General features: G+C 37.1%; 1 protein-coding gene across 1 annotated transcript in view; it reads left to right on the top strand.

The window, feature by feature from the left end:
• The first annotated feature begins 276 nt into the window (after positions 1 to 276).
• LOC139959158 (uncharacterized) overlaps positions 277 to 22,820 on the top strand; it is a 57,737-nt gene continuing 35,193 nt past the window's right edge. The window contains exons 1-16 of the mRNA XM_071956755.1: positions 277 to 746; positions 10,442 to 10,592; positions 12,197 to 13,855; positions 14,433 to 14,498; positions 14,817 to 14,852; positions 15,478 to 16,407; positions 16,932 to 16,997; positions 17,316 to 17,351; positions 18,030 to 18,206; positions 18,694 to 18,759; positions 19,078 to 19,113; positions 19,684 to 19,968; positions 20,456 to 20,521; positions 20,840 to 20,875; positions 21,444 to 21,503; positions 21,636 to 22,388. Coding sequence (XP_071812856.1) covers positions 585 to 746; positions 10,442 to 10,592; positions 12,197 to 13,855; positions 14,433 to 14,498; positions 14,817 to 14,852; positions 15,478 to 16,407; positions 16,932 to 16,997; positions 17,316 to 17,351; positions 18,030 to 18,206; positions 18,694 to 18,759; positions 19,078 to 19,113; positions 19,684 to 19,968; positions 20,456 to 20,521; positions 20,840 to 20,875; positions 21,444 to 21,503; positions 21,636 to 22,388 — 4,585 coding nt within the window. The 5' untranslated portion in view covers positions 277 to 584. The remainder of the gene's footprint in view (positions 747 to 10,441; positions 10,593 to 12,196; positions 13,856 to 14,432; positions 14,499 to 14,816; positions 14,853 to 15,477; positions 16,408 to 16,931; positions 16,998 to 17,315; positions 17,352 to 18,029; positions 18,207 to 18,693; positions 18,760 to 19,077; positions 19,114 to 19,683; positions 19,969 to 20,455; positions 20,522 to 20,839; positions 20,876 to 21,443; positions 21,504 to 21,635; positions 22,389 to 22,820) is intronic.

Here is a 22,820-nt window from a genome sequence, read left to right as displayed (position 1 = left end):
AAAGGAAGTACTACATGTAGGGAGAGGGCGGGTGGACGTGTGGCGGGGTTTGGAAAATGGGGTGGGGGAAGCATGAAGCTTCTGATACCTATAGCCTATGTGAGTTACGAAACGCGGTAGGTGTTCTTGCTAACAATGAGCAGGTGCGTTACTATATGAAATGCCGCTGACACATCGACATACACAAATATTTAAATAATATATTACGTAATAGTAATAGACCGTTGGGGTCACACCACCCCGTCGGTGAAAGTAAACTTTGTTTACACCTTGACAGGTTGATGACAAATCGTGTTGAACGACCGCCCACCTGTGATGTGTGAGGTCAAATGGTATCTGTATACGTCCCATGTCTAGTCTGTGTAGCTGTGTTATACCAGCTCCGAGTGGGTTACCCAGTGTATAGTATACGGATAGTTTACACTTGTTATTTCCGTTATAGCTCATCAATATACACGGTTAAGCACCGTTGGAATTTACGGACCTGTGTTTCTATATAAATCCACTTCTTCTCTGGGATTTATTCAAAACAATCTGCTCCTCACATCACCGGAGAGGACACAAGAGACAGGAAAATTCTAAAGATGACTTTGAAAGGATGGTACGCAGCTCTGCTATTAGGTTTACTACTAGCCTATGAGTGCGAAGCTGGCCGCCGTTCAGGGGCCACAGTAGCTAGGCATGATCGGGGCGCACCTGACCCAGTCGATGGGGATGGAGGTGAAACAGACACTCCAACAGATCAGGTAAGATTTAAAGTCAATTCGATCGTCACCAAATTGTGAGAGCCTTTATAAGTGAAGGAAACATTTATGCTTGGACATAAAACAATATATACCTATTGAGGAATGTTATGGCCACCATACAGTTCCTACATACTGTACCTAATATCAGTACGTTTAATTTCTCTCTTAGAATATCGACCCTCCCACCCCCGCCATCCTCGTCCCTCATTTTGTTATTACACAAAAGAACTTGTAACTGATTGCAAAGAAATCACGTAAGAACTAGGAATGACCTTCTAAACTGATTCAGTTTTATATATGGAGTTACTCGGTCTCCGAGGTCGGCCATCAGTGCACGCATGCTCCAAATTTTAGAGACCTAAAATTTTTTGCTCAAATATTCCTTGAAGTTTCTGATCCTTCAAGTTTTATCCAGATCTTGGGGAAGAATTTTACAACTAGGCAAATAAATATTTCATAGAAGGGCGAAAAAGCCGAAAATGTTTTGAACGTGGCGGTGAAGCTGTCTTTGATGCTCAGTGCACCATTGCTTGGCATTTCAGTCGGCATGTTTGACCTTTAATAGGTCATAGGTCATCGGTATTGTCTACAAATGAGTTGTATACGTTGTAGTAAGCTTGTTTTTTCAGAATGATTTAAGCAGAATTTTTGTTTTGATATGTTATAACTCACGAAAACAGAGAGAACATTTGAGTGCAGGCAATGCTTCTTAGTTTAGCTAGTCCGTTTTAAAAAAAAAAAAGATTTTCACCTTTAAATGTAAAATACATGGTAACTTGATGATGACGTCAGCTACCCTGCGCAGGTCTTAGGGTTAATGTTAATCCCCTTTTATAAATGTTAATGTTAATCCCTTAATGTTAATGTTAGGGTTAATGTTAATCCCTTGATTCATAAATTCTAGTAACTCAAAACATGTACTTTAAACTTGTTTTTTAAACAAAAGAACATCCTTGGATAAAATTCAACGCCATTTGTCCTTGACAATTTGGCACATGTGGTAAACTCGTCATTAGAAATGTCTAATGTTTTCCACAATGAATTTGTGTTGCATTTGAGAACCTGACCTAATGCTAATTGTATTATACTACATAGCCCAGCCACTTAAGCTGACGCACCTGGGTCGTTTCTTAAAACTTAAAAAGTTCCTGTATAAACACAACCTAGACTGATGGAAGGTTCCTTTTACCTGTCTACAACATACCACAATATGTGCCCAAAGACATCTGTTAAAGGATATCGAGACCATTAAAACCATTACCAAACGCTGAGTACAATTATTAGACAATAAATTAAATATTCAGCGATGGAATCCAAATTCTTCGAGGGAAGCAGTACCAGGGTCCGACTGGGGTACAAATTGCTATACCGTCGCATTGATCCAATCGGTGACACAGGGGTCTTGAAACAGTCAGCTCATCTGGCACCTATAGGACGACATTATAGCATATTTCGTTGGCCAGAGGAAATCCTATAACGGCGACTTCTGAAGTTTATTGAAGGACATTAATATCGTTAGTTACATGCAGTAAACCTTAAGCACAGAATTGTTTCGGAACCATATACTTATAGCAAGGAATGGTAAATCATGAATCCTGTCAATAATGTCAATGTTAACTGTTTCGGCCTAAAATATGTCTTTACGGTATCGTGTGTATATTTATCGTCTCCCGTTTAAGCTGACATTTTCCGGGCGTTGGGCCCTGTGTCATTGCTGCATAAAAAATGAAAGCATTGTGTGGATTCTTAATCTTTATGTCAAATTCTCATTGTAATCGCGATGGCTTTAAAGGGCTTCGGTGATTGATACTCAGCCCATCATCTCAAATAGGACGTTCCTTACCAAACAGGTGTATACCGATTTTAATATTGTATCATGCACACACATATAGGCCTGTACAACTTACCAAACAATGGACACACTAAAGAGTCGAGACACATGATAATTGGTTAATTAACCTCTCAGTAGGGGCATGTAGAACCTTGACCCGTCCTGTAGCTACCAATGCATTCCTCTAACCATTCCGTGACATGCGTGGAAAGTTAAGGCCCTATACCTATATATCAATCAACTGTATGTGTACAGTATATGGTATCGCAGCTTTGAGGTGAAATACAGGTGTCGGTGTGACAGGGAATAGTGTCCGCCACATCGGCACATTTCGCGGTTTCACCCTTTCGTAAAATTCATGGAGACCAAGTATCGTACACAGAGGAGATTAAAGGTCACAATAATTGAATCATTTACATTCTAGAGACTATCGGAAAAGGTTAGGTTGACCTTCATATGCAAAGTGAATAAGAAATTGTTGTTATTGAACTTCATGTGTCGTTTTTCCACGTTGCGAAGTATAACACTCGGCGTGTCATTTATTTCTGAACAATGATTTTCCCGTGGACACGTGATAAGTTTACACATAGGAGCAGGGAGAGGGGTAGCTTCCCTCGCTTTTTGAAAGTAAAAACAGGGGTACGCACCCTATTTGATGATCAACTTTTAGTTTCCATTGTTTATAATTCATTAACGATACGTTCTTACATTTCGGTTCTCAATGCTGATTAAGATCCTGATTACATTAGACGTGAAGAGGTGAAATTGGAGTGTTCTGCTCTCTCAAGTGAAAAAGTAGGTTTCTTGAAATGTGAGAACATCTAACGGCAGGGTCAACCGGCAAACCGTATACCCGTGTAGAGTCCCGTCCGTTACGGTCTTTCCGTCGGCCGTTGACCCATATCACCTGGGTCAACCGGTCTATACGCAGGTACGACATTGCTACAAATAGTCTAAGGTCTCCAGACTGAAGTTTTGACCCCACTGGCCTACTAAGTTACCGTTGTTTAACGTTAATGTTTAGAAACGTTTCCTCAAGTGTGTGCTATACAAAAACTCGCCATGCATGATCAAAATATCGTCAGGGCTTATCATGATGTATAAAGCATAAAACATACCTGCAGTAATATGAACCACAACTGAGTTGTGTTTACAACTTATTTTTGGTAAGTATGGGACGCCCGTTTTGCCATAATTAGAGTCAGTTCACAGCACGATCTCGAGTTTTTTATCATATCATATCACGTTTTCCACAAATTCATTGCGGTGGTCTGCTATTGTGCACAGTTAGACTGTAAGTAACTAGATTTTCTGCCTATTCGAAGCAATTATGCTACTCTAAGTAAAAGCCAGACCCATGGTTCTACATTATATTACACTTCAAAGGTCTACGGACATTTAAGAACCAAAATTGTCCTAATCACTCTAATAGGCATTAGAAATCATGAAATTAGCTGCAACTCCCATCAAAATCCATCAAAGATTGACCATTTTACAAGTCTTTCCTTAATTCTAGTTTCATTTATGAATAATCATTAGCTAAATATGCACATTGATGATATAATATTTGTTTTTACAAATAGAATCGATGGTGGTGTTTAACACTTCTGTTACACCTCATTCGAAACTAGGTCAAATTACCGGCATTAGACGTTTCTTTTTGCGCGAGTCTTCACACCCTTTAAGGACATCGAACATAGGTTTATGGCCAAAGGGGATTTAAAAAAAATGATTGTCTTCTTTGAAAAGAGAAACATCACATTATTCAAATGATATATGTGGGTTTGTAATTAGTTTGGGCTAAATTAAGTAATTTTGATAAGCGCAACACTCTACGTAATAGTTTAGTTTCCCCAGATTTATCACAAATTCTTGGAAACGAAAAGAGCTTTTCGAAAAATTTCAACAGATTTTGAATGAAATTATCACACAACATATGTACTGAATATGGGGCAAATTGGCTAGGTGTCCGTAGACCTTTATAAGGCAGGTTCGAAGAAATTAAAAAGTGACTAAATATCGCAAACCAATCACATCATCCAGGTGTATACACGTTACATTGGTCCATTTATAAGTACTGTACTGTATTTGTTTAGTTTGGTGTTTAAAGCATAATGCAACTGTCTGCATGGTGGTAGGCCTACTATCCTCATCCGTCATAGGAGAGATCCTTAGGGTAGCCTATATACTACAAATTGCATAGTCTGCTACTTTAGGTCACCAAACTGTAAAACTTGGAGGTTTGCAGCGATCAAGGATGCATTGATATGATGTTCAAATTATATCGTTCGTTCACTAAAGTAGGACACACTTTTGTTCTGTATTCGACCAAACATAAAACCCCCTGACGCACATGTATACGCTGAGACGATTTGGGTCAACAATGTCTAATGCTTATAATGCGGACAAAATTCTGCAGGATATAATAGCTTAGTAATGTATGATCCGCCAGGAGACATCTTTTCTGCAAGGAGACCAATTTTACTACAGCACCTGCTTCGCCAGTCCTGCTCCTGGTGAATTTAAACAATTATATATGGTGATGCAAAATTTATGGTTTAAGTAAAGGTATGATAGACCTACAGTATTAAAAATATCTTCACACTGATTTACAGCAAGGAACTCACGCAATGTCTAATAACTCCTTTATAGTTTGATAACATTTCCTGTGATTGCGGAAAACCTTAGGATGATGCAACAGATAATCTTGAGTTTTCTTCATTTCCCTGTTATCATCGGTACATATGTTATACCAGCATTACCAGGGAGTTGTTATACCGGGGAGTTGCTATGGAAACAACTCCCTGCGGTTAATAGCGGTGTATGGCTTATGATCATGGGCGGCGATCATGGGGGGGGGGGGGGGACATGTCCCCCCCAATATTTTAGGTGGGGGGATATAGTATCTAATATCCCCCCCAATATTTGGTGGCATAATTTTTTTTAAGCATATGTTTTGTATGTTTCTATGATATCGCTAGTAATTTCAAAATAGAAAATGCTTAGATGCAACTTACAAGGCCTGGGAAGTGCCATTTCCAGCGATCTGGGAGGCATTTTCGGCCAAAATTTTCTTTTGCGCTTCGCGCCAACCTATGGTGGCGCTACGCTTAGAAAGTCTGGGTACAAGCTTTGCCCCTCCCTTGGCAAATTCCTCGCAAGGCCCCTATCTAACCGTGTCACAATTTGTTACTATATATGACCGAAAGTACCGTAGTTTTTACTTTTTTTTTCTCGAAATGAATAGCTAGACGGTACGCATCCGTAATGAAATTTGGTTTGCATCTTGTGTATGAGTGTAAGTACGTACAATCATATATATGATCCACATCGATATGGGTGCACTGGGTTTCCATTGTGCCTGTTTCCTACAATATTTCTAACCGCAGGTGCGTAGCCAAGGGAGGGGGGGGGGGGTGAAGGTTGGAGACCGCCCTCCCCCTCGAGCATATTTTTGGGGTATTTTCTATGATATTGAAGTTTTATAGTAGCCGTTATAAGAGGTTTGAATATTTGTACACCAATAATTTAACTGTCTGAATTTTCGAAAATTCCTTGACCAACATTCTTCATCATGATACTTCCCTCTACTCGTGCAATTTTGACCGGTCTGTTAGGGGTTGAGGGGAGGGGGGGGGGGTTCTATATTGGTTGTCCATAGATGAAATTTTGTGCAAAATTATGGGTATGTTTTGAAGTGAATTTATTATTCAAATTCTGAACAAATAATGGGCTTAAAACCTTGAAAAGTGGGGCTGACGGGTATTGTGGGGCGTTACGTAGAATTACCTACAAAAGCAATGATCCACAGGAGATACAATGAGGTCGAACATGATGTGTGACTGGTGACAAAAGGTTATGAATGAAAAAAAAAACTTAGGAAAAACTTGGTTCTCAGGCAAAAGTGTACATCTGGTTGGTCATTTTCAAGCCCGAGAAGTGCCTTTTCCGGTGATCTGGGGGGCTATCAAAACCAGAAATTTTCTTGTACGCTGCGCGCCAACCAATGGTGGCGCTCCGCTTTGATAGTAATTCGCCTACATCCAAGCAAATGTCCCCCCCAATATTTGAAACAGATCGCCGCCCCTGCTTATGATTAATTCGCGGCACCACTGAGAATTGAAGTGACCAGTCTTATGTTAGTCTAAAAAGGTAACCGCTTATTATTTTGCGAAACTGACGTTTTCCCGCAATGCTTCTACCTTAATAGCGCCGTATAATTGGAATTTCCGATATCGCCATACATCTTTAACTTTCCAGGAAAATATCCCGGTCGTACAGGAAGTTTGTGATGTGAACAATGGAAAACAAATTAATTCACTCACAAGTAATGAGAAGCTTGAGAACGTAGGTTGATAAAACGATCTGCTCATGAAGAAAACAAAGGATTTATTATAGTTCATATGCACTTTTGTCCTAACCTCCTCTCCCTTATGAGGTATAAGGGCATGGCGTGCGCAGGATTGCAAAGGTGAGGGGGAAGGGGAAACTTCGAAATGTCCCCGTTCTGATTCACGAAGGGGGGGGGGGGCTGGGGTCATTGTAGGCGATTCCCATGTAGGGAGGTTTTGTGGTTCAAATAATGCATTCTGAGGCACATTTAGACTTTAAGATTGGGTCTATAGCAATTTCTAAACGCAAGGTTGTGCTAATAAATATTCATGATTTTTTGTGTATGAGATGACTATAGGGGTGTACATCCTTAGCAGTGGTTTAATTTTTCCCCGACTGCATGTCAAATTTCGACTGAATCTTTCCCTGACTGAACTATTCCCCCGAATCACGGTTGGAGCTCCCCCACCCCCTAACTCCCCCCACGTTTTGTGCACGCCACTGGAAGAAATCGACTTTTTTAAAGAAGAAAAGATAAAAGAAACCAAACGATAATAATCAGGCCTGGTAACTTACTGAACCTGACCATACTTCGATTCTATGTACACGATCCTTTAGGGTGACCCATCTATTTAGGCCTACTTATCTTCTGGCATGGTCACAACCTCGTTCGAATTGGAGTATGTGTAAACATATGGAACGCGAAATGGGAGGTTTTCAAGGTACTCGAGATGTTGAACAAGAAACATTTTCACTGTTCAGTCCTTTTATTAGAAAAATAAAATAAAGCTTAATTTTATTTCCTACTTAAGTGGAATAATTATACGAATATGCATAGAGAGGTAAATTTAAAATGGCTTGCCACGCTACCGAAACAGGTCAGCAATGGAACTAGTGGTTTAGTTTAGTGAATCACAAGGGTCAGTGGCGTAGGAAGGTACTTTTGAGTGGGGGGGGGGCTGAAGACTGATGGCCAGCCTGGGGGAGGGGTCTAAGGGGAGGGGGTTCCCCCTCCCCTTTGGAATTTTTTGCATTTCCAGGTCGCCTCAGATGCAATTTGGTGCAATATAGCACACTTCAACACCCACTCCATTTTGTAAACTTAATTTTGTATTTTCACCTGGCCTTAGATGCAATTTGGTGCTCCAAATGAGATTTTTTTTCTCATTTGGAAATGAAAAAGGGGTTTTCTGACTTGCGAACCGGGGGGGCGGAATGATACTTCCGCCCCTCCACATTTTTCACTGGGGGGGGGGGCTGGCGCCCCCCCAGCCCCCCGGTTCCTACGCCCTTGACAAGGGTTAGAAATCCAACATGCATTTGATCTCCCCCTACCATCCATGTGATTATAATGTTACTGCGGAAGTTCAATTATTGGAAGTGGTTACTCATGACTGGAACCAGGGATCGGCTGATAATTAAGGCACATTGTCATGACAATCATACACAAAATAATTGTTAACGTCGGCTACAGTACATAGGTTATACTTGATTTCCCTGACGGACACATGAGTGGGAGTATGTTTCGTGGAGTTTTCTCTCCTCTCTACATGATTTAATTATGACAAATATCATAGAAGTAGGCACAAGGTACAGAGTGTACGGTTATAACATTCTATAGCTATGATGGGTAGAAAAGATTATCGAAGAGTATAATGTCCTCTTCATCTGTTTTACATACATAAATAAGCTTGTACAGTATGTTACACGGCAAAACTATCACATGGTTTTCAACCCAAGTCACAACACTCATGCGTAGATCTCCATTGTACATTTCTTATAAACATGGTTGCCTTCGTCGATCCACAAGGTACGAAGACCTAGAGAGGACATGGTAAAAATATATATTTATTACGTACGTACGTAATAACACTACGTACGTACGTAGTAATTATCACGTACGTACGTGATATTATTACGTACGTACGTAGTATTATCACGTACGAACGTGATAATTATTACGTACGTACGTAGTATTATTACGTACGTACGTAATAATTTTTTTTAACCATGTACTCTCTAGGTCTGATACAATGGAGGTAAAACAAACCTCCATGGTGATACATTTGCTGATATCATAACCACAATCATGCCATCGGATTGATCGACCGTACTTAATTATTTGTTACGAACTTACGATCGAACGTTGAATTCAGACAGTCACTAGCCTGGGAGAAATTAGATGAAGATTTACGAACACCAGTCATACCGGACCGAATTACCTCGACATCACACTCCTTACGGTATCCGTCATTCAGTGATTAAAAATTATATGGTCGAGCTTAAAACGAGAAATTTTGAGTCAAACAACTCGTTCATTACTTCAAGTTAAGCCTAACATTAACAAGTAACATGCAACACACAAAGTTAGGCTGTTGCCTAACGGTTAGGTCACGATTCCTAATCCTTTGGCCTAGCCATTCAACTTAAGTCCCGGATGTTTATTACTAACGCTAGCCTAGTATGATCATGGAGGTAAAACATTTACCTCCATGGTATGATACACCATTTATAGGTCATCAGTATAGCACAAATTAATTGTGGTTGAAAGTCAGATAATGGTCAACCATATTCCAAATAACAAGCCTTTCACTGTCACTCTAAAAGTAATTATTTATACCCATATTGAAATACTAAATTGTCCACTGTAATTCTCCTCAAGGAATGTGTCTGTAGACAGTAGTTATGAGTAAGAGCATAAAAGAAATATTGAATGCTTCTAACAAAGTTTTAACATGCTAAACTTTGCGGCCAATACTGATGACCATTACAATTAAGTGAATTGTTTTGGCTTTAGACCACCTGGTAACAGTTTTTTCCATTTGTAATCAATTGTCTAAAAGTCTATATTTAATAGAGTTGAAGTTTAGTTGTCATCTCTTGCATTTTGTTCTAAATTTTAGGAAATGTCATTTAACTTGATCTCTTGTGCACTGTGATGATGATACTGTTTGTATAATTTTTCCAGATTCCAACAGATTTGGACACAAGAGAAGCCCATTGTTTTCTGTTACCCTAAGGCCTCTTCATTATCCATCTCCCTACTCTGGGCCTACCAATTAGTCTCTCAATGTATATTCTGTGTGTGATTTTCACAAAAGTACAAAGTAAAAAGATGAATTATCACTTTGCACTTTGAGTCTATGTGCATATATTGGCCGTCATACTGTTCAGTAACCCTCCTTTAGTGTTATATCAGCTTAATTGTTATATATTTCTGTATGTATATATACCAAAAGAGGAGAAACATTCCCAAATAATTCTTTCTAAACATTGTTGTACTTGTCAATAACACACAAAAAGTAGTACCGTACCTCCCTTTTCATTGAGATGAATTATCCTAATTTCCATTTCTGATAGTTTAAAGAAATTTGCCCGAAAATATGAATTTTAACAAAGAGTTGATGGATTTCAACAGCCACTGTGATGTCTCATTCTATGATCTGGGACGGGTATAGTTCCTCCTCTATGTGAATCTCCAGGATGAATTCAATTCATGTTAAGATATTTGTAACTCTCATTTTCATAACAGCCGACAGAGGAGTGCACAGAGAATATAGAAATCGAAGATGAGATCACAGCGTTAAAGAAGAGGGTAAATCTGCTGCTAACTACTCTAAGGAGACATCATGAGGAGAGTCAGAGTACAGATGGGGAACCTGCTGGTTCACCTGCAGGCATAGGTGAGTTATTGCTCAATCTCTTAATAATAATAATAATAATAACTGTTTTTTGTATAGTGCAGGTATCCAGAGCACAAGGCAATGTTCAAATGCGCTCCCATATAAAGGGTCTAACTGTGATATTTCTCAAGAAGGATAGTTTTTAACTGTTTTTTGAGATCCGTCTTACTGGATGGAGAAATAGGTGCCTCTTGTTTGGCTATGAGATTGTTCCACAGTCGTGGGGCGATCACGGAGAAAGCTCGCCCGCCAAAGTTAGTTTGAATGAAATGATGGCTCCGCAAGCAAATATTTATTTTGGGACCTCAGCGATCTTGGTAGAATGTAACGATGGACTAATTCTTTAGTCAGCTAAGTACCTGTGCAGTCAGTCGTTTTTGCCTACATTACCTGCAGAATTAATTAGTATCATGTGCAGTCAGTTGTTTATGCCTACGTTACCCGCAGAATTTGTTTGTTCACCAGGATTATAACTGATGTGATATAATAACTCTCAAGAAATAGGGGTGTAACCTATGGAATGTCCATTTTAACTGCGATGTAGTACTGCCATAATGCGTTATTACTCATACATTTGTGTCTCGCCAAGTTTCATTTAAAGGGAGTGTGATAATAAAATACAATGAAAATATGATGCAATGAGCTTCACATAGAGCACACATGGCTATTATGATGTGATTGTTTACATAGTCACTGAAACCAATCTTGTCCTATTCAAGCTAAATGTTTTAAAACACAGAGGTATGGCTGACTTGAATAGGTTCAGTGACATCAATAAAATGTATTATTTGTCAATCAGATTCCTTTTCCTGTACTGTAATTCAAATAAATTTTAAAGATGCGCTCCTATCTAGCAAAGTCTTTGTATTGTTTTTGTTATCATCTGTTTTAACTCACAATAGGTACATTGATATATAAGGTATGAGACATCACTAAACAAGTTGTTCATTAAATGATTTAAATCACTAACAAACAAAGTGTGTAAAACAGTTTGATGGACAAAAACCAGTTTTGTTCTTACAATACTCACAAATATGAGCACAGAAAACAATTGCTACAGGAAGTTTCAAAGATTTTGATGTGTATGGTACACCTCTATTCATTCCTAGACACTGAGGAAGTTTACAGTAGAAAATTACATGGTTCATCTACTGTACAGTAAACTGTTCTGGGGGTGGGGGGGGAGGGGGTGACAGTAATATGGAGTGTTATTTGTAACCATAAGTGACCACCAATTATCAGCGCTTTAGCCTAAATTATGAGTACTATTGATAACCTAGGTTTTTCCATTTACCTATGTTGATTGGCGGCAAATAAAAGAAAAAAAAAGAAAAAAAAGAAAATAAAAGGATGTCTATTATTTAGTGTTTGATAGTCTAGTCTCATCAGTTGCTATCCCATAAATCATTAATATCCCATAATGAGTGGGTATCATACCATTATGATTGTGTAGTATTCTTTAATGATAATGTACTATCTCTCTATAATTGAGTACAATGATCCTGTGGAGTTCATCTATCCTTTTATGATTGAGTTAACTACTATCCCAGATGCAGGTGTATTTACTACTACACCATATCTTGATGTATTTACTACTTCACCAGATGCAGGTGTATTTACTACCACACCATATTCTGATGTATTTACTACCGCACCGTATCCAGATGTATTTACTACTACACCAAATGCATGTGTATTTACTACCACACCATATCCTGATGTATTTACTACTACACCAGATGCAGGTGTATTTACTACCACACATCCTGATGTATTAACTACTACACCATATTCTGATGTATTTACTTCTACACCAGATGCAGGTATATTTACTACTAAACCAGATGCAGGTGTATTAACTACTACACCATATCCTGATGTATTTACTACTACACCAGATGAAGGTGTATTTACTACCACACCATATCCTAATGTATTTACTACTACACCAGATGAAGGTGTATTTACTACTACACCAATTGCATGTGTATTTACTACCACACCAGATGAAGGTGTATTTACTACCACACCATATCCTGATGTGTTTACTACTAAACCAGATGCAGGTGTATTTACTACTAAACCATATGCAGGTGTATTAACTACTACACCATATCCTGATGTATTTACTACTACACCAGATGCAGGTGTATTTACTACTACACCATATCCTGATGTATTTACTACTACACCAGATGAAGGTGTATTTACTACTACACCATATCCTGATGTATTTACTACTACACCAGATGAAGGTGTATTTACTACCACACCATATCCTGATGTATTTACTACTACACCAGATGAAGGTGTATTTACTACTACACCAATTGCATGTGTATTTACTGCCACACCAGATGAAGGTGTATTTACTACCACACCATATCCTGATGTATTTACTACTACACCAGATGAAGGTGTATTTACTACTACACCATATCCTGATGTATTTACTACTACACCAGATGAAGGTGTATTTACTACCACACCATATCCTGATGTATTTACTACTAAACCAGATGCAGATGTATTAACTACTACACCATATCCTGATGTACTTACTACTACACCAGATGAAGGTGTATTTACTACCACACCATATCCTGATGTATTTACTACTAAACCAGATGCAGGTGTATTAACTACTACACCATATCCTGATGTATTTACTACTACACCAGATGAAGGTGTATTAACTACTACACCATATCCTGATGTATTTACTACTACACCAGATGAAGGTGTATTTACTACTACACCATATCCAGATGTATTTACTACTACACCAATTGCATGTGTATTTACTACTAAACCAGATACAGGTGTATTTACTACTACACCAGATGAAGGTGTATTTACTACTACACCATATCCTGATGTATTTACTACTACACCAGATGAAGGTGTATTTACTACCACACCATATCCTGATGTATTTACTACTACACCAGATGAAGGTGTATTTACTACTACACCAGATGAAGGTGTATTTACTACCACACCATATCCTGATGTATTTACTACTACACCAGATGAAGGTGTATTTACTACCACACCATATCCTGATGTATTTACTACTACACCAGATGAAGGTGTATTTACTACTACACCAGATGAAGGTGTATTTACTACCACACCATATCCTGATGTATTTACTACTACACCAGATGCAGGTGTATTTACTACCACACCTTATTCTGATGTATTTACTACTACACAATATCCTGATGTATTTACTACTACACCATACCCAGACACCACCAGTAAGTCATAATATTATCCAACTTTTAAAAATTATTGATGGATTACTCATCACTTTGTTAAAATTTGATCTCAGTGTTCACGTAAATACATATACACCATATCCAGACATTACAGTAACTTGTAATACTGTATTAGCCACTATTTAGTTTTGTGTGTTTATGTGACTGGCTGTGTTATGCTGAGCACAACTATCAGTTGGTTACATGAGGAGTACTTGTAAATTCTTTGGTTATTAAATGTTCTTGGTTGCCCTCACTACTGAAGGGTTCTTTTCATCCATACAGCTATGTTTTTACAGAGGTTCAGAAGTTACTTTATGTTCCTACTTACCTGTCTCCTCACAACCCTCTCTCTCTCTCTGTTGTGTGAAGAGTGTTGTGGTAGTATGTCATCACTCATAATGTAGGTTAGACCATTAGGTTGGTGAAGAGTGTTGTGGTGGTATGTCATCACTCATAATGTAGGTTAGACCATTAGGTTGTATGGTCTTACATTATACGCATGGTAAACTAACAATTCAAACTCAACAGGTTTATATACTGACAACTAACCCATGAAACTAATTGCTCTTTCCAGCTGAACATATTTATTATGACAGCTTCCCATCTCTGTATGATTGGTCCTACTGGGGCAGCAGTGGAGGTACTGTTAAGTATATTTTTAACATTTTATGAATATTGTAAAATACCAGGTGTTAGTACTGAATGATCATAATATGTCAATCTTTTGTTACTTTAAGCTTGATTTCACATTGCATATAATGTGCTTTACAGGTTTCATACTAGTCAGCAAGTGTTTGAAAAAGTGAAATTGGGGAACACTTTGCTCCATGTATAAACTGAAAAAGAATCACTCACACTGTGTAGGAATTTTTTTAGGAATATTCTAACTTAGCTTCCAACCTCAAATATATTCATACCAACTAACAGAATTCATTCTCCTCTACTAACAATAACACAGATTCATTGACAACTACTCCATACCCCAAAACAACTGGTAAGTGAAAATAACTCCCTAAGTTTCTTTTACTTAGTTCATGCAAATTAAAAGTTGTAAAGAAAAGGCACTTTGGTGACTTTATCACAAACATTGGAGGGATAAAAACAGACAGGAATTTGAGGTAAAACTTTGCTCAAAAATAAATATGAAATTCACTGAAATATTGGATTTGGGAGCAAACTTTTTATGTTTATTATAACAAGGATGTTTTGAGTACTAAATTGAACTTTGTTTAAAATCATTACAACTGAATTTCAAAAACTAGAAAAATCTTTGAAAGCATTCTTTTTTCCCCACTTCGTATGTAGAAGTCAAGTATGTCTGTTGATAGTTTTGGGTAACTCAGTTTCGTCCGGAACTATCCCATAAATCATATAGTAATATCCCATAATGATCGGGTATTATACCATTATAATTGAGTAGTATTCTTTAATGATAATGTACTATCTCTCTATGATTGAGTACAATCCTGTGGAGTTTATCTATCCTTCTATGGTTGAGTTTACTACTATCCCAAACACTGGTGTATTTACTACAACAAATCCTGATGTATTTACTACTACACCAGATGCAGGTGTATATACTACCACACCATATCCTGATGTATTTTCTACTACACCAGATGCAGGTGTATTTACTACCACACCATATCCTGATGTATTTACTACTACACCAGATGCGGTTGTATGTTCTTCTACAAATCCTGATGTATTTACTACTAAACCAGATGCAGGTGTATTTACTACCACACCATATCCTGATGTATTTACTACTACACCAGATGCGGGTGTATTTACTACTACACCAATTGCATGTGTATTTACTACCACACCAGATGAAGGTGTATTTACTACCACACCATATCCTGATGTATTTACTACTACACCAGATGAAGGTGTATTTACTACTACACCATATCCTGATGTATTTACTACTACACCAGATGAAGGTGTATTTACTACCACACCATATCCTGATGTATTTACTACTAAACCAGATGCAGGTGTATTAACTACTACACCATATCCTGATGTATTTACTACTACACCAGATGAAGGTGTATTTACTACCACACCATATCCTGATGTATTTACTACTAAACCAGATGCAGGTGTATTAACTACTACATCATATCCTGATGTATTTACTACTACACCAGATGAAGGTGTATTTACTACTACACCATATCCAGATGTATTTACTACCACACCAATTGCATGTGTATTTACTACTAAGCCAGATACAGGTGTATTTACTACTACACCAGATGAAGGTGTATATACTACTACACCATATCCTGATGTATTTACTACTACACCAGATGAAGGTGTATTTACTACCACACCATATCCTGATATATTTACTACTACACCAGATGAAGGTGTATTTACTACTACACCAGAAGAAGGTGTATTTACTACCACACCATATCCTGATGTATTTACTACTACACCAGATGCAGGTGTATTTACTACCACACCTTATTCTGATGTATTTACTACTACACAATATCCTGATGTATTTACTACTACACCATACCCAGACACCACCAGTAAGTCATAATATTATCCAACTTTTAAAAATTATTGATGGATTACTCATCACTTTGTTAAAATTTGATCTCAGTGTTCACTTAAATACATACTGTATACACCATATCCAGACATTACAGAAACTTGTAATACTGTATTAGCCACTATTTAGTTTTGTGTGTTTATGTGACTGGCTGTGTTATGCTGAGCACAACCATCAGTTGGTTACATGAGGAGTACTTGTAAATTCTTTGGTTATTAAATGTTCTTGGTTGCCCTCACTACTGAAGGGTTCTTTTCATCCATACAGCTATGTTTTTACAGAGGTTCAGAAGTTACTTTATGTTCCTACTTACCTGTCTCCTCACAACCCTCTCCCTCTCTCTGTTGTGTGAAGAGTGTTGTGGTAGTATGTCATCACTCATAATGTAGGTTAGACCATTAGGTTGTATGGTCTTAAACTATACGCATGGTAAACTAACAATTCAAACTCAACAGGTTTATGTACTGACAACTAACCCATGAAACTAATTGCTCTTTCCAGCTGAACATATTTATTATGACAGCTTCCCATCTCTGTATGATTGGTCCTACTGGGGCAGCAGTGGAGGTACTGTTAAGTATATTTTTAACATTTTATGAATATTGTAAAATACCAGGTGTTAGTACTGAATGATCATAATATGTCAATCTTTTGTTGCTTTAAGCTTGATTTCACATTGCATATAATGTGCTTTACAGGTTTCATACTAGTCAGCAAGTGTTTGAAAAAGTGAAATTGGGGAACACTTTGCTCCATGTATAAACTGAAAAAGAATCACTCACACTGTGTAGGAATTCTTTTAGGAATATTCTAACTTAGCTTCCAACCTCAAATATATTCATACCAACTAACAGAATTCATTCTCCTCTACTAACAATAACACAGATTCATTGACAACTACTCCATACCCCAAAACAACTGGTAAGTGAAAATAACTCCTAAGTTTCTTTTACTTAGTTCATGCAAATTAAAAGTTGTAAAGAAAAGGCACTTTGGTGACTTTATCACAAACATTGGAGGGATAAAAACAGACAGGAATTTGAGGTAAAACTTTGCTCAAAAATAAATATGAAATTCACTGAAATATTGGATTTGGGAGCAAACTTTTTATGTTTATTATAACAAGGATGTTTTGAGTACTAAATTGAACTTTGTTTGAAATCATTACAACTGAATTTCAAAAACTAGAAAAATCTTTGAAAGCATTCTTTTTTCCCCACTTCGTATGTAGAAGTCAAGTATGTCTGTTGATAGTTTTGGGTAACTCAGTTTCGTCCGGAACTATCCCATAAATCATATAGTAATATCCCATAATGATCGGGTATCATACCATTATAATTGAGTAGTATTCTTTAATGACAATGTACTATCTCTCTATGATTGAGTACAATCCTGTGGAGTTTATCTATCCTTCTATGGTTGAGTTTACTACTATCCCAAACACTGGTGTATTTACTACAACAAATCCTGATGTATTTACTACTACACCAGATGCAGGTGTATATACTACCACACCATATCCTGATGTATTTACTACTACACCAGATGAAGGTGTATTTACTACCACACCATATCCTGATATATTTACTACTACACCAGATGAAGGTGTATTTACTACTACACCAGATGAAAGTGTATTTACTACCACACCATATCCTGATGTATTTACTACTACACCAGATGAAGGTGTATTTACTACCACACCATATCCTGATGTATTTACTACTACACCAGATGAAGGTGTATTTACTACTACACCATACCCAGACACCACCAGTAAGTCACAATATTATCCAACCTTTATAATTATTGATGGATTACAATGTTCACCTACATACTTTTATACCATATCCAGACACTCCAGTAACTTGTAATATTAGCCACTATTTAGTTTTGTGTGTGTAAGTGACTGGCTGTGTCATGTTGAGCACCACCATCAGTTGGTTACATGAGGAGTACTTGTAAATTCTTTGGTTATTAAATGTTCTTGGTTGCCCTCACCACTGAAGGGTTCTTTTCATCTATACAGCTATGTTTTTACAGAGGTTCAGAAGTTACTTTATGTTCCTACTTACCTGTCTCCTCACAACCCTCTCCCTCTCTCTGTTGTGTGAAGAGTGTTGTGGTAGTATGTCATCACTCATAATGTAGGTTAGACCATTAGGTTGTATGGTCTTAAACTATACGCATGGTAAACTAACAATTCAAACTCAACAGGTTTATATACTGACAACTAACCCATGAAACTAATTGCTCTTTCCAGCTGAACATATTTATTATGACAGCTTCCCATCTCTGTATGATTGGTCCTACTGGGGCAGCAGTGGAGGTACTGTTAAGTATATTTTTAACATTTTATGAATATTGTAAAATACCAGGTGTTAGTACTGAATGATCATAATATGTCAATCTTTTGTTGCTTTAAGCTTGATTTCACATTGCATATAATGTGCTTTACAGGTTTCATACTAGTCAGCAAGTGTTTGAAAAAGTGAAATTGGGGAACACTTTGCTCCATGTATAAACTGAAAAAGAATCACTCACACTGTGTAGGAATTCTTTTAGGAATATTCTAACTTAGCTTCCAACCTCAAATATATTCATATCAACTAACAGAATTCATTCTCCTCTACTAACAATAACACAGATTCATTGACAACTACTCCATACCCCAAAACAACTGGTAAGTGAAAATAACTCCTAAGTTTCTTTTACTTAGTTCATGCAAATTAAAAGTTGTAAAGAAAAGGCACTTTGGTGACTTTATCACAAACATTGGAGGGATAAAAACAGACAGGAATTTGAGGTAAAACTTTGCTCAAAAATAAATATGAAATTCACTGAAATATTGGATTTGGGAGCAAACTTTTTATGTTTATTATAACAAGGATGTTTTGAGTACTAAATTGAACTTTGTTTGAAATCATTACAACTGAATTTCAAAAACTAGAAAAATCTTTGAAAGCATTCTTTTTTCCCCACTTCGTATGTAGAAGTCAAGTATGTCTGTTGATAGTTTTGGGTAACTCAGTTTCGTCCGGAACTATCCCATAAATCATATAGTAATATCCCATAATGATCGGGTATCATACCATTATAATTGAGTAGTATTCTTTAATGATAATGTACTATCTCTCTATGATTGAGTACAATCCTGTGGAGTTTATCTATCCTTCTATGGTTGAGTTTACTACTATCCCAAACACTGGTGTATTTACTACAACAAATCCTGATGTATTTACTACTACACCAGATGCAGGTGTATATACTACCACACCATATCCTGATGTATTTACTACTACACCAGATGAAGGTGTATTTACTACCACACCATATCCTGATATATTTACTACTACACCAGATGAAGGTGTATTTACTACTACACCAGATGAAAGTGTATTTACTACCACACCATATCCTGATGTATTTACTACTACACCAGATGAAGGTGTATTTACTACCACACCATATCCTGATGTATTTACTACTACACCAGATGAAGGTGTATTTACTACTACACCATACCCAGACACCACCAGTAAGTCACAATATTATCCAACCTTTATAATTATTGATGGATTACAATGTTCACCTACATACTTTTATACCATATCCAGACACTCCAGTAACTTGTAATATTAGCCACTATTTAGTTTTGTGTGTGTAAGTGACTGGCTGTGTCATGTTGAGCACCACCATCAGTTGGTTACATGAGGAGTACTTGTAAATTCTTTGGTTATTAAATGTTCTTGGTTGCCCTCACCACTGAAGGGTTCTTTTCATCTATACAGCTATGTTTTTACAGAGGTTCAGAAGTTACTTTATGTTCCTACTTACCTGTCTCCTCACAACCCTCTCCCTCTCTCTGTTGTGTGAAGAGTGTTGTGGTAGTATGTCATCACTCATAATGTAGGTTAGACCATTAGGTTGTATGGTCTTAAACTATACGCATGGTAAACTAACAATTCAAACTCAACAGGTTTATATACTGACAACTAACCCATGAAACTAATTGCTCTTTCCAGCTGAACATATTTATTATGACAGCTTCCCATCTCTGTATGATTGGTCCTACTGGGGCAGCAGTGGAGGTACTGTTAAGTATATTTTTAACATTTTATGAATATTGTAAAATACCAGGTGTTAGTACTGAATGATCATAATATGTCAATCTTTTGTTGCTTTAAGCTTGATTTCACATTGCATATAATGTGCTTTACAGGTTTCATACTAGTCAGCAAGTGTTTGAAAAAGTGAAATTGGGGAACACTTTGCTCCATGTATAAACTGAAAAAGAATCACTCACACTGTGTAGGAATTTTTTTAGGAATATTCTAACTTAGCTCCCAACCTCAAATATATTCATACCAACTAACAGAATTCATTCTCCTCTACTAACAATAACACAGATTCATTGACAACTACTCCATACCCCAAAACAACTGGTAAGTGAAAATAACTCCTAAGTTTCTTTTACTTAGTTCATGCAAATTAAAAGTTGTAAAGAAAAGGCACTTTGGTGACTTTATCACAAACATTGGAGGGATAAAAACAGACAGGAATTTGAGGTAAAACTTTGCTCAAAAATAAATATGAAATTCACTCAAATATTGGATTTCGAAGCAAACTTTTTATGTTTATTATAACAAGGATGTTTTGAGTACTAAATTGAACTTTGTTTGAAATCATTACAACTGAATTTCAAAAACTAGAAAAATCTTTGAAAGCATTCTTTTTTCCCCACATCGTATGTAGAAGTCAAGTATGTCTGTTGATAGTTTTGGGTAACTCAGTTTCGTCCGGAACTATCCCATAAATCATATAGTAATATCCCATAATGATCGGGTATTATACCATTATAATTAAGTAGTTTTCTTTAATGATAATGTACTATCTCTCTATGATTGAGTACAATCCTGTGGAGTATCTATCCTTCTATGGTTGAGTTTACTACTATCCCAAACACTGGTGTATTTACTACAACAAATCCTGATGTATTTACTACTACACCAGATGCAGGTGTATATACTACCACACCATATCCTGATGTATTTACTACTACACCAGATGCAGGTGTATATACTACCACACCATATCCTGATGTATTTACTACTACACCAAATCCTGATGTATTTACTACTACACCAGATGCGGTTGTATGTTCTTCTACAAATCCTGATGTATTTACTACTACACCAGATGCAGGTGTATTTACTACCACACCATATCCTGATGTATTTACTACTACACCAGATGCAGGTGTATTTACTACCACACCATATCCTGATGTATTTACTACTACACCAGATGCAGGTGTATTTAGTACCACACCATATCCTGATGTATTTACTACTACACCAGATGCGGTTGTATGTTCTTCTACAAATCCTGATGTATTTACTACTAAACCAGATGCAGGTGTATTTACTACCACACCATATCCTGATGTATTTACTACTACACCAGATGCAGGTGTATTTACTACCACACCATATCCTGATGTACTTACTACTACACCAGATGTGGTTGTATGTTCTTCTACAAATCCTGATGTATTTACTACTAAACCAGATGCAGGTGTATTTACTACCACACCATATCCTGATGTATTTACTACTAAACCAGATGCAGGTGTGTTTACTACCACACCATATCCTGATGTATTTACTACTACACAAGATGCAGGTGTATTTACTACCACACCATATCCTGATGTATTTACTACTACACCAGATGTGGTTGTATGTTCTTCTACAAATCCTGATGTATTTACTACTAAACCAGATGCAGGTGTATTTACTACCACACCTTATTCTGATGTATTTACTACTACACCAGATGCAGGTGTATTTACTACCACACCATATCCTGATGTATTTACTACTACACCAGATGCAGGTGTATTTACTACTACATTCCCTGATGTAATTACTACTACACCATACCCAGACACCACCAGTAAGTCACAATATTATCCAACTTTTATAATTATTGATGGATTACAATGTTCACCTACATACTTTTATACCATATCCAGACACTTCAGTAACTTGTAATATTAGCCACTATTTAGTTTTGTGTGTATGTGACTGGCTGTGTTATGCTGAGCACAACCCTCAGTAGGTAACATGAGGAGTACTTGTTTATTCTTTGGTTATTAAATGTTCTTGGTTGCCCTCACCACTGAAGGGTTCTTTTCATCTATACAGCTATGTTTTTACAGAGGTTCAGAAGTTACTTTATGTTCCTACTTACCTGTCTCCTCACAACCCTCTCCCTCTCTCTGTTGTGTGAAGAGTGTTGTGGTAGTATGTCATCACTCATAATGTAGGTTAGACCAATTAGGTTGTATGGTCTTACACTATACACATGGTAGACTAACAATTCAAA

The sequence above is a fragment of the Apostichopus japonicus genome, chromosome 18, assembly GCF_037975245.1.
Source record: "Apostichopus japonicus isolate 1M-3 chromosome 18, ASM3797524v1, whole genome shotgun sequence".
Classification (NCBI taxonomy): domain Eukaryota; kingdom Metazoa; phylum Echinodermata; class Holothuroidea; order Aspidochirotida; family Stichopodidae; genus Apostichopus; species Apostichopus japonicus.
This window is presented reverse-complemented; position numbering and strand designations above follow the sequence as displayed.